General features: G+C 38.7%; 1 protein-coding gene across 1 annotated transcript in view; it reads right to left on the bottom strand.

Annotated features, from left to right (window-relative positions):
- The window catches only part of ADGRG4 (adhesion G protein-coupled receptor G4), a 115,290-nt gene that overhangs the window by 13,969 nt on the left and 87,532 nt on the right, over positions 1 to 13,789 (bottom strand). Inside the window, exons 13-17 of the mRNA XM_019714659.2 lie at positions 13,480 to 13,614; positions 8,648 to 8,767; positions 7,359 to 7,404; positions 5,551 to 5,654; positions 1,841 to 1,962 (exon numbers count right to left, since the gene is read on the bottom strand). Coding sequence (XP_019570218.2) covers positions 1,841 to 1,962; positions 5,551 to 5,654; positions 7,359 to 7,404; positions 8,648 to 8,767; positions 13,480 to 13,614 — 527 coding nt within the window. The remainder of the gene's footprint in view (positions 1 to 1,840; positions 1,963 to 5,550; positions 5,655 to 7,358; positions 7,405 to 8,647; positions 8,768 to 13,479; positions 13,615 to 13,789) is intronic.

Below are 13,789 nucleotides of genomic sequence, written 5' to 3'. Positions count from 1 at the left end.
TATGGAAACCATTTCAAGTGGTTACTTGGATATTTCCAAACATCCAGACATTTGGCATCATGGAAATATGACCTTAAATTTCACTAAGTGATCACAATTGTGCTTTGTGAAAACTGACCCAGTATTTTTCCAATTAGAAAAATATATATTTCCTTTTGATTCTTTTTTATTTCTATTAAATGTTTATTGATTTAAATTTTGCTATTTCCATTTTGTGTATATGTGTGTTTTTAAAATTGAGGTAAATAGTAAAGTGCACAAATCTTATTTTACTTTTTTAATATGGGCTTTATTTGTTGAGATACAATTTACATCCCATACAACTCACTGATTTAAAGAATACAGTTCAATGATTTATAATATGTTCTCAGAGTAGAGCAATCATCACCATTATCAATTTTAGAATATTGCTACCCCTCCCCCAAAATAAAAGCTTGTAGCTGTTAGTATTTATTCCCTAGCCCCTTCCAGCTCTAAGCAAATAGTAATCTACTTTCTGTCTCTATAGATTTGCCTATTTTGGATATTTAATATAAATGGAATGATACAATATGTGGCCTTTGTGACTGGCTTCTTTCACTTAGCATAATGTTTTCAAGGTTCATCCTTGTTGTACCACGTATCTTTAAAGTACACAAATCTTAAGAACACAACTCAATAAATTTATACATATGAATATACCTAAGTAACATCCATCAAGATCTGGAGGTAAAATATTTTCATCTCAGATACTCCTTGATTCCTTCTCCTGTTCAATACTCCCCACTAGAGGTAACCAATATTCTAACTTCTATCCCCATAGTTTTAGTGTTGCCTGTACTTGGAACTTCATATAAATAGAACCATTCAATATGCTCTCTTCTCTTCTTGGCTTCCTTTGCTCAACTCTATATCTATGAGAATTAGATATTATGTTGTATTGTACAGAAGTAGTTCATTATTTTTTTTACTCCTGTGAAGCATTCCATTTTATGAATATACCACAATTTATTCAACTGTTAATGTACATTAGTGCTGTTGCCAATTTTGGGCCACTGTGAATGAAGCTGCTGTGAATATTCTTGTATATATATTTTGGTGGACATATGCACTCATTTCTCTCTAATAGTGAAATTTCTTGATCAACATCTAGATGTATACTCATCTTTAGTAGGTATTGTCAAAGAATTTTCCAAAGTGTCTGTGCTATTTTTGCATTCCCACCAGCAATGTATAAGAGTTTCAGCAAGTTGTTCCACACTTGCTGTTATCAAGATTTTTAATTTTAGCTGTTCTGGTGGGTGCACAGAAGTATAATTGTGGTTTTAATTAACATTTTTCTAATGAGTAATGCTGTTGAGAACCTTGTCATATGCTTATTAGCCATTTGGGTAAGGATTAGAGCTAGGTATGTATGAGGTGCCTGTTCAAGTCTTTTCCCCATTTTTAATTTTATGTCTTTTACTTTTTGATTTGTAAGAGTTTCTGTACATTCTGCATACAAGTCTTTTGTCAGATATATGCATTATAAATATCTTCTCCCAATCTGTGGCTTGCCTTTTCACTATCTTAATGGTGTCCTTTAATGAAAGAAGTTCTTAATTTTAATGAAGTCCAATTTATCGACTTTTTCTTTTATGCTCAGTGTTTTGTATCCTGTTAGAGAAGCCTTTTCCTACCCAACCGTCTTGCTTTTTTTTTTTAAAATCCAATTATAATTTTTTTTAGAGGAGCCTTGGTTGTTTTATTTTTTAACCTGCCCACTTCATAATCGAATGGATCTGACCTCTTCCTATTGTGATGAATCAGAACCTTTTATGAAATTAGAGAGGTTACTCAGAGCAAGACTCCATCAACTTACTGAAAAGCTATGTATGTCACCATCACAACTCCCAGGAAAATGGAGGAGATTCCACATCCAGTGTATGTTATAAGCATTAATATCCTTTCATTCACTACATCCACCGCAGACCTGGATAAATCCTAGGAAACACAATGTGTTGGTTTTTATATATTCGCCAGAGCAAGTTTATGGTAAAATGCTTCCAGTACTCACTAACAGGAGGTTCCCAGGATATATGGCATCTCTGCTACAGCTCTTATTAAACTAGAGTATGTGGATGGATATATGACAAGACTGCATACGTATTGTTTGTTGAGTATGCCTAGTGCAACTTACTGTGTACAGGGCATAGAGAGCCATCAACAGCACTGGAAGAACATTTAGTCCTTGATTTTACTGTCATTAACATGTTCCACACTTAAAATATAACCAAACTAATAGATGTGATTGGGGATGCAACGTGAATCATTTTCTGAACCAAGTGTCCCAAAACACTGCACAGAACATCAAAAAACAAATACGCTTTTTCCTTAGACCTTAAATAATTTTCATAAAATTAAGAGACAAAATGGACCTTGGAGATCACATAATCCAGTAATTTCTTAACCTGAGGACCATAAATGACCTGAAATGGCATACAAATTCTTTTTGAATATGAGGTCTGACAATTACATTTGCAAACTTGTTGCAACGACGTTGCTAACCTTTTTCGATATCAGAGGGATTATTCATTATGAATTTTTACCAACTGGACAAACAGTTAACCAAGTTTACTATTTGGAAGTGCTGAAAAAGTTGCATGAAAAAGTTAGACGACCTAACTTTTCGCCAACAGTTCATGACTCTTGCATCATGACAATAAATCAGCTCACATGGCACTGTCTCTGAGGGAGTTTTTAGCCAGTCAACAAATAACTGTATTGGAACTCCCTCCCTACTCACTTGACCTGGCCCCCAATTACTTCTTTCCTCACCTGAAGATAAAGGAAATATGGAAAAGAAGAGATTTTGATGACATTCGGGACATCAAGAGTAATATGATGACAGCTCTGATGGCCATTTCGGAAAAAGAGTTCCAAAATTGCTTTGAAGGGTGGACTAGGCACTGGCATCGGTGCATAGCTTCCCAAGGGGAGTACTTCGAAGGTGATCATAGTGATATTCAGCAATGAGGTATGTAGCACTTTTTCTAGGATGAGTTCGCGAACCTAAGTGTCAGACCTCTTATTTGTGTGCATTGTTCTGGGAGGAAGGTCCGTGGCTTTCACCAGATGGTTATAGAGATTCATTACTCATAAAGGTTAAGAAGCACTGGTCTATCCTGGTAGTTCTCAACTGGAATTGATTTTGTCCCTCCCCTAGGGACATTTGGCAATGTCTGGAGACATTTTTGATTGTCACAACTGGGGAGGATGCTACCGGAATCTAGGGGGTGGGGGCCAAAGATGCTGCTAAATATCTTACAATACAAAGAGCAGTCCCACCTCCCAACAAAGAATTATTTGGTCCAGAATATCAATAGTGCCAAGGTTAAGAAACCCTGGTCTACTGCAATCTTTCACATTTCAGAGGACAAATCCAAGGTTCCAAACAAGTGAAACAACTTGACCAAGATCACATCAGTAGCTTAGTGACTGACAGAGCCAGATTATGAGCTTTGGTCTTTTGATTGTAATGTTCTAACCATTTTGGACGGAGCTAAACAAAATTCTTACAATTCAGTAAATATCAGTGGAGCAGCTGTTATTTGTTGAATAGATACAATTGAAAAAAAAAGAAAAGAAATGTAAAACAGATTCTCAGCCTTCAAGAAGCTTACCATTAGTAGAATAAGCAACTCATACACGACACATTCAGGTAACAGTATATAATATATAATATATAATAAAGTAACTTAAGAGAACTATGAAAGTACTCAGGGGTGGGCATGGAAGAAAGAACACATTTGAGATCCATTTCAAAGGAAAACTCAGCAAGTCCCAATGTTAGGGAGAACATAGGAACAAAGGAGATAGAAGACAAAAGACAAAGGAAAAAGGACTCTGAAGCTCTAAGCCTGGATATGTGAATTGACCAGATAACTCCTGTTTGGTCAACTACTGCAAGCATTTTTTAAAAAAATACATCTTTCCTACACTACAATTTGACAATAACTGTTAAAAATTTTTATGACTACACTCTTTAACCTAGCAATTATACTTCATCAATTATCTGACAGAAATACTTACACCAGTGTTAGAAGATAAATAAAGATGCCTGATCACTGCACTAAAGCTGAAGCTGCACAATAATGAATGTCAACTACAATTATATATATATAGTTACAAGAAGCGGAGTACAGCATTAGGAATATAGGAATAGAGACAGTGGAAATGTAATGGCTGTGTGCGATGTCAGAGGGGTAGTAGATGGGGGAGGGGTTATCACTGTGTGAGGGATATAAATGATAAATGTCTAACTATTACATTGTTTTGTACACCTGAAACTAATAAAAAAATTCAGAACAGCAAAAAAACAACAACAACAACACAGAACAAATGTATATTACAACATTGTTCATAAAGGAGAAAAGAGTAACAACTAAAATGCCTACATACAAGGCAGTGTGGAGATTCCTCAAAAAATTAAGAACAGAATTACTGTATGACCCAGCAATCCTCTCCTGGGTATCTACCCAAAAAATGTGAAAATATTTCTCCATAAAGATACATGTGCTCTGATGTTCATTGCAGCTTTATTTACGGTGGCCAAGGCATGGAAACAACCAAAGTGTCCTTCAATAGATGATTGTACAAAGAAGATGTGGTATATATACACAACGGAAAACTATTCTGCCATAAAAAAAGACGAAATAGTACCATTTGCGACAACATGGATGGATCTTGAGATTATCACGCTAAGCGAAATAAGTCAGACAGAAAAAGCAGAGACCATATGATTTCACTGATATGTGGGATATAAAACTGAAAACAACAAAAGAACAAGACAAACAAATGAAGAAACAAAAACCCACAGACACAGACAATAGTTTAGTGGTTACCAGAGGGTAAGGGGGGAGAGGGTGGTAGATGAGGGTAAAAGGGATCAAACATATGGTGATGGAAAGAGAACTGACTCTGGATGGTGAACACACAATGTGATATATAGATGATGTATTGCAGAATTGTACACCTGAAATCTATGTAACTTTACTAATAATTGTCACCCCAATAAACTTTAATTTAAAAAAATGCCTACCTATAAGGGATTGGTTAGATTCATTGCATTAAATCCAAACAATGGAATACTATACAGATATTAAAAAGTTGAAATAGACAAATACGTATTTGCCTGAAAGGTGTCAAGTATGTATTGCTGGGTGAGAAACCAGTGGTAAAAACAGTATTAATAATTTGATCTCATTTTTATAAAACAAAGCATGTTAATATACACATAAGAAAAGATTCTGAAAGAATATACATAAAGGTGTTGAAGATGGTGAGCTCTTGCGAGGGAGATTGTAGGAACCTTTTATGTAATGTTTGAATTTTGAAGAGCAGGCACTAATTTTATTATAAGGAGAAAAATAAATATTTCTTTCAATCTGCTCCACTGTAGATGAACACAGGGGGAACTTTTTTCCACTTGCATGCCACCTTTCCATAACTTAATTCACACATATATTCCTGGCCTATAATCTAATAAACGTTGTCAAAATTCTATCAAGGAGTGATTAAGAGACAACTCACCATTAAGACTCCAAAATGGGTGAGGTGGTCACAATGACAGATTGTATAATTTATATTTGTTTCCTTTACTTTACAGCCTGATGAATTCCATCCACCTCGCCCATCTGTAGGAGACAGAAGGAAATTTCAAAGCAATTTTGTTTTTCTCAGAAATATGTAACTTTTTATTACATGCACCTTCCAAACGTATCTTATAATTAGTATTGTTTGTTAAGACAGCAAGATAGGGGTATAATTGAACAGTGAAATTAAATTAAGTCTAGTAGGTTAAATTGATTTTATGGAGACTTCATAAATGCCATAACTTCTTGGCTCTCACTTTTCTCATTCTTGTACAGATTATGACAGACTAATCATAAGCAATAGTCCTGCAACCATGCTGGAATGACAGAGTAAGGACTGGGTTTTTTGTTTGTGTGTTTGTTTCTGTTTCTGTTTTTGTTTTTAAGTAACACAAATAGGAAACAGGTAGATTTAGAACTTTTTAAAAGACATGAGCTATGGAATATAGGTTTACACTTGGGCTTACTCGGTGGGACTGGAACAAACATCTGAAACAACCACTTCAACCCAGAATTCAAATGATCTCAAGAGCTTTGCACTCAAGCCAGGTCATGGTCTGGAGCTCTTTAGGGCCAAATAAGCCTCTGGTCTACTTGACCTGCCGAGTTTCTCATTACTGAGCATATTCGGGGTTCTAAAACCAACTCTCAAATTTTCATAACCTATAGATCTCAGGTACCAGACCAGATTTAGAGTAGAACCTCCAGGGTAACACCAGACCAGAGAAGTTATTCTAGGGCAGACAGCTAAATATGGCCAAAATTTGTCCATCCAGAATGACTCCATAGATTACAGAGGTTCTGAATCCATGGAGGGGTGGGGGCAAAGGGTAACCTAGAAGGATCCCAGGAATTGGCATTAATGAACACACAGAGCAACTTATTGAGGCTGTGAGGGCAAAGCTCATCATTTTACAGGACTCTTATCCTGGGAGACTTAGAGGGGACCAGAAAAGCACAGTGCTATCTCTGTTGCAGGAATGGAGTAGTATTTCCACATCCCATGGAGTCGAATGGGAAGAGACTTTCTCTTTTCTCCCAGAATTCTAAGGATACTGATAAAGGACAAGTTTCCAGGCACAGCTTTCACAGGTGGAAAGACTGGTCACATAGCCACTCCTGGCATTTCCCGGAAATTGATAATGTGTGAGTATTCTCTGAGATTTGTCAATATCCCTAGAGATTCCAATGGAGATGGCAAGCTCATTCAGCAATCCCATCCCCAACCCCTTCTGTTACTGACCCAAAGACTCAAGCAGGAAGGGTCCTTAGAGACCAACCAGGATAACCCTCACTGAACAGATAAAAAGATTGGGGCCCCAAGAGAGTAAATGGACTATCCCAGGACACACAGTCAAGCTAGAAGAGATGAAGAAAACAAGGGAAGGAGCTAATAAATGTTGCAAATCTCCATGGGAAACCACAGATGTTCATTCCTCAACTGTCTTCAAACAGCTCGAGGCTACTCTGCACTGGATCTTCCAACTTTCTTCCAACTTTGCTTATCCCCGAGTTGTGTGAGGTTTTGATATCCCAAATAAATCTCTTATCAAAAAGAAAGTGTTTTTTTAAACTCCCGTGCTCTAATTACTTATAAAACTCATATTTGTATCAGAGTTCTCTGTAGGGTCTGATAAGACAGTAGTTTCCATGCAACTCCCTCCCTACAACCACCAAATAGGAAAATGGTCAGGGGCAAAGTCTCATTGAGAGCCAAAGACAAAGCTTACTAAGAAAGATACTTACCATTATTCCCAAAATCCCAAAATGCACATTGAACTTGATCATAATTCTAGAAAAAAGAAAAATTAGACATAAGCACCTTTCTTTGTGATAGTTACCATACAATGACAACTACACAGAGGCATTTTTTCTCAATGTTTTTTCAAACAGTAGATACACACACACAGACATGCACGCACGCACGCACGCACGCACGCACGCACACACACACCATTTGTGAGTTGGTTTTAAGACTAACCCCAAGTGACTTGGGATTTACAAGTGAGGAAATAGCATGTTACTGCATGGTGATCTGGTGGGTGTCCTTTAAAATATTTGGTAATATAGGTATTTTCCACACCCTCCTGGTGCAAGACCCAGGAGGAGGCTGTGGATGGTTGGTGCAGGTCTGACATGTAGTAGGTGTTCCTGTGGAACTTTGGAATTTGGGGCCCACAGATGACATCAAACCTTATAGATACAAGGTTGAGCTGCCTTCTTATTAGGCCTAATGAGCATTCCTGACGCCTCACCAGCTCCTACAATCTCCAGGACTGGAGACAATAAGAAATTTGTTATTGGGGGAATGCTTGGAGAGCTGTGGCCCAGCTGGAATTAAGAGAGCTCACCCACCTAACATGTTTCATTTGGTATCTGTTTTGTTTTGTTTTGTTTTGTTTTGTTTCCCTCTCTCACTCTTCCTTCTTCCCTTCTAGAAGTAAGACCTATGAAAAATATGCTGTACCATATGGTCTTTTAGATTGGGAATGAAGGAAGCTATTAAAACTTCACACTGGACATACATTAACATCAAAAAGTGTAATAGTAGTTCATTCTTACACTACGGCTAAATTTGATCATTTAGTAATATATACCTTATGTTATGCCATATGACTATGGGTTTAAACTTTTGGTGATATTTAATACAAATTTTCATGCTCTTGATGGAAATTCAACGGATAAAAATGTTCAATTATTTTGAATTGAGTTGATTGCCTCTCTCCAAAATAAATGGGAAAAAAATAAATGGAATTAAATACCGTTTGGTGTGATGGGACAACCAAAAGATCCACCTGGCCCTAGCCACTCCCCTGTTAATCTGTCACAGGCTAGAAGCCCACCATTAGTTATCCCTTTAGGTTAAGGGCATTATTTATACAAAGCCCCAATTACAACACACCTCACCTACCTGGAATGGGATACTTTTCATTAAGTCTTAGATCATATCTGTTAATTAACCAATTATTTTTAATGGGAAAATCATGGAGGAATTCTGAAGCTTTTTTATTCTGAGATGAAAATGGATATGTTACCTGGTTTCCTTCAATATGTTGCAGAGTAATGACCACTGGGTCAGCCAAATTTTCAACGGATGTATCTGAAATGCTGGCACTCACAACATAAGTGGTTAATGCTTTAGTGATGTTTTTGGTCTATAGATGAAGCATAAGAAAGAGGAGTTCAGGTGGTAAACTTCTAATTTTGGCATGTTAATAATCAATCTGGAATTTTGAAGTACTACACAGCATTAAGTATAGAAATATGGAAAACAAAATCACAAATGAAGAAAGAATTCTTAGAGGTCATTATCTCATCTCCTGTCTTCACATAAGGTCTCAATAATACCAATCTAGAACAATTCATTAATCCATCCATATATCCAAATATGTATCCAACAAGCATTGGTTTTGTGCCTGCTACTCACTACTGCAACAAAATGAAATTATTCCCTACTTTGATAACTCACTGGACCTGATATATCCCAACTTACCCCAGTTCTAACCCTCAATCATTCTTACTTACTTTTAGGGAGCCTTTCCTGATAAGGAACATAAATTCATCATGGGTGAGTTATAAGCCACTTCCTATTCTATTTTCACTGGAGATGGAAGCAGGTTGATCAACATCCAGCTTGGAACAAGTCTCTGAGGGCATTTATCTCCTCCCTAAGGTACCACAAACTCTGAGGCCACAGCATAGGTGCTGTGTGTCCTGGTGTCCCCCACATGGCCTAGCACACAGCAGGTATTTTATTTTGTACCCACAGTGAGTCAGTTACCTTGTTAAGTGCTTTCTACATCCACTATCTTCAGTGTCCACTGAAACAATATAGGTATTTTTCAGTTAAACTGAGGCTTGGGGAAGCTCAAACACTTGGACAAAGTTCACACGGCTAGTGAGTGATATAGAGCAGGTATGCTTAACAAATGTTGGTTTAAGGGAAACAAACTAGAATGTGGCCATTGAGATGTGGATCTTGCTAATTAACAGGGCCAAAGTGTCACATGCTAAGGCTCCAGGAGGGAAGGCAACTGGAGACTGCCTCCTCTGGGGCACACATGAAGAGGTGAGAGATAGGGCAGGTGTAAGACAGGAAGGAGAGGGAGAAAATCCTCTGAGGACTTGCCAAGAAAGCTTAGAGGAGGTTAGCCCAGGTGATGTCCCTTGGGGAGCCTACTGGGCCACTTTTACAAGATGCCAGGCCCTCATATTTCTGAGCCCTGTGGCCACTGAGAACTGAATATTTGTGAACGCAGCCTGGGTCTCCACTAGGAAGGTCCTCACTTCCTGTTCCTGAACAGCTCTTTTCATCTAAAGCCAGCCTAATGGTTCTCGACTCCCTTCCAAGAGGAATTCCCCTAGAGTAGCCTGATGTAAAGGTGGATATGGTGAAAAGGGCACTGGCTGACAGTCAAAAGACCAAGTGTGAGCCTAAGCCCTCCTATTCCTTGAAAGTCCCTTCCCCTTTCTGGGACATTGCTGACACAAAGGAAGGTGGACGAGGTGATATCTAATAGCCCTCTTAACTTAGTCTAAGAGATACAATTGATACAGTTTTTTGTAGTAGAAAGGCCAAAGGAGGGGAAACACAGTGACCCAGGACTTAATTCACCTGTTCTCTGGCTTTATTTCCCTTACATACAAAATGGTGGCTGTGCAGGGAAAGAAACTAAATCATCTCTCACTCTTCCACCCTTTGTGTTCTAGGCTCAAGTTTTACCTATTGCACTTCTGAATGTTTTTTGTCTTATGTTTGTTTGTTTGTTTGTTTGTTTAAGGAGGGCACAGCTCACAGTGGCCCATGTGGTGATCGAACCAGCAACCTTGGTGTTATTAGCACCATGCTCTAACCAATTGAGCTAACTGGCCACCCACTTCTGAATGTTTACAAAAGCTATTCTCTCAGCCTGAAACACTCTTCCCTCCTTCTCCTCACTGTCTTTCATCTTCCAGCTCCTACTCAACCTCAGACCTCAGCTGACACCTCTCTTATTTATATTAGGTCTTCCCTGATCTCCCAGACAAGGGTAGGTGCTATCCTCTATGCTTCCAGAGACCCTTTACCATACTGTACTTGCCTAATGCTTTGTCCCTCTCCCTTTGAACTGCCAGTAGTGGGGGAATGGAGGAGGAGTTACATGTTTTTCAAGAGTGGTATCTTATCAACAATTTTAAAAGTAATATGTTGCAATGACAGTTAAGATTTTGATCAAAAGATGTTAGAGGAAGCAGTGTGAAAGTAAGGCTGTGAGACTCAGGACTCAGGGAAAAGGTAGTTAAAGGGTGGCATCTATTGTAAGTGCTCACTCTCCAACAACCAGTGGCACAGGTCCCACTCTCGTGTCACCCCCTTCAATGTTAGAACCTTTAGGTCTCCGTTCTCCCCTATCAGACTGTAAATTCCATGAATGCAGGCACCATGTCTCTCTTGCTTACCAGTGTATCCCCAGCATCCAGCACCATGCAGAACACATAGTAGGAATTCAGTAACTATTTGCTGACTGAATAAATAACTGTATGGATAAATGAATAAATTGTGTCACCTCCAGCAGGTTCTTTCCCCTCTCTGGGTCTCAATTTCCTCATTGGTAAAATGAGGAGATGGGACATTATGAGTTATAAGAGGCTTCCAGCTCTGAATTTGATGACATGTTAGTTCTAATCCTTCTTCATCTGGTGCTATGACGTCTGTAGCCTAATTTTGGCAAAGAACCTTAATCCCTTTCAGTGGAAGGTGTTAGTGAATAAAAATTACTTATTAGGTGTGAAATCTATGCAAAACAAGTTTATCTTTTATTCCATGAGACAAGCACATCCCTCTGAAGAAAGAGAAAAATTACCAAAATAATGGCATCTCAGATGATAGAGAGAAATCACAAGCCTACCAAAATGGTCAGAGTGCTATGAATCACGATCTTAATTTTTATTAAAATTTTGATATCACCTGGTTTGTTCTGGATCCAACCTAATTTTTTTCCATTAAAAAAGATCTAATAAATATCTACTGAAAACATGTTGGGTACTTAGTCCTGTGCTGGATGCCATGAAAAGAAAACATGTCTGAGCCATGACATATGCCACAACCTACTTAGAAAACGAAGCAGAAGTTTAAGACAAGAATATAAGCAGGGGGTGGGGAGGAGAGCAGGGGCTCTCGAACTCCAGGGAGGTTTCCTAGGTGAGCTTTGAGCTAAGCTTACAGGAATGAATAGAATTTAGATATAGAGGGGAGTGGCTAGAGATTTCCAGTAGAACAGAATATCCTACAGACATAGCTGGAGGTAATGTAATATATTTCAATTAGTATGTGGTATGGGAATGTGGTATATTTAAGTTGGCCCAGTACAACCTCCCCAAAATAACTCTGTGAATATTTGACCATTAGAAATTCATTCTTTTGGATAGCCTCTTTAGAAAATACAAACACACCTGGGCAAGTTAATGTACAGATCTATTAAATACTTGAACTTTGGAGTCAGACAGCCTGGGTTTGATTCTCAGCTGTGCCACTTCCTAGCTGTTTGACCTTGGGCAAAATTACATAACCTCTTTGTCTTACTCTGTTCAGGCTGATATAGAAAAAAACTACACACTGGGTAGCTTATAAGCAACAAAAATATATTTCTCATACTTCTGGAGGCCAGAAGTCCAAGATCATGGTGCCCGTATTGTCGGGTTCTGGTGAAAGCTCGATTTCTGGTTCATAGATAACAGCTTCTTGCTGCGTCCTCACATGGTGGAAGGGGCAAGGGAGCTGTCTAAGGCTTGTTGTATAAGGACACTAGTCCCATTCATTAGGGCTCCATCCTCATGACCTAATCACCTCCAAAAGGACCCCATTTCTAATACCATCATCTTGGGGGTTAGGATTTCAACACAAGAATTTGGAGGGGACACAAACATTCAGACCATAGCATTCTTTGAGTTTCAGTTTCCTGTGAGAAGTATATGAGATAATAAGTGTAAATATTAATAATTAACGGTGATCATCATCAACAACTTCATGCCAACTCTGATTGTTGTCTTCCTAACCATTAGATTGGACAGAGGCAGGCTGAAGGAATGGGCCTTTTGGTAGGTAGAGCCCCAAGACAGGAAAGTAATAATAGGAATACAAACACATGGCACTTACTATGTGCCAGGCAATATCATAAGCACTTTATATGTATTAACTCCTTTAATCCTTCTATAGCCCAGTGAGGTGCTTCTATTATCCTGTTTTACATAGGAGAAATCTAAGGCACATGGAGGTTGAGTAACTTGCCCAAGGTTACACAAGCAGATTATGGCATAGCCAGTTTTAAGTTCAGCCAGTCTGGCCCCAGAGCCTATGCTCTGAACCACTACATCACACTGCCTCTCTGTATTAATAATGGGCGAGGACTGGAGCCCTCAGAGAAAGTGCTATGGAGGTGATGAGAAGGAACAACAAATGCCTGCATGCAAGTGTCCTGCTAGACACCACTCAGCTTCAAATAAATTGGCCTGAGAGAGTGGGCATGTTGGCTTTGAGGAAGCCAGCGAGATTAGGGAGGAAAGCAATGACAAGCCGAAACGGCCTTTCTTCAGGAGAACTTGCTATTCTTTTCTGGCTTTAAAACAACCTGAGGCCTCTGATTGGTCACTAGATAATCCTTAAGGTCCCTTCCAAAGCTGAAAAGCTGTGAAAATTAAAAACTGTGAAACATAATTAAAGTAGATGTTGATTCATGTTGAAGGCCAGGGGTTGTGCTGGGAGAACTTGTGGAATAAATCAGAGAGCATATTCTAAAATAAACAGAACACTATGAAAATAGCAAGAGTTCATAATTACTATGAGTCACTGTATGCCAATCTATGATAGTTACCAGAGGCAAGAACTTACCTTAAAGAGTGAAGTTTGGCCAAAGAAATTAAACAAGATGGTTTGTAAGTTGCTAAGTGGAATTCTTTTCCTCAGTGATTTAGGCAAATATATGGAAGCCAAAACCCTCCCCAGAGGGACTTCGCTTAGGTAAATCTGCCAAGAAAAGCCAGGAAATGAAAACTGGAATCATCACCCATAACTTGAAATCCTCCTCACCTCCTACCCCAGCCCTAGCCTCAGTCCCAGAGTATCACGTGGAGGGCTGCAGGGTGTGAAGTAGCTCCACAAGCTATGCTCCAACTTCTATACACACACACACACACACACG

Source organism: Rhinolophus sinicus, chromosome X (genome assembly GCF_036562045.2).
Source record: "Rhinolophus sinicus isolate RSC01 chromosome X, ASM3656204v1, whole genome shotgun sequence".
Classification (NCBI taxonomy): Eukaryota; Metazoa; Chordata; class Mammalia; order Chiroptera; family Rhinolophidae; genus Rhinolophus; species Rhinolophus sinicus.
Note: the sequence above shows the minus strand (reverse complement) of the source record. Positions and strands in the feature narration are given on the sequence as shown.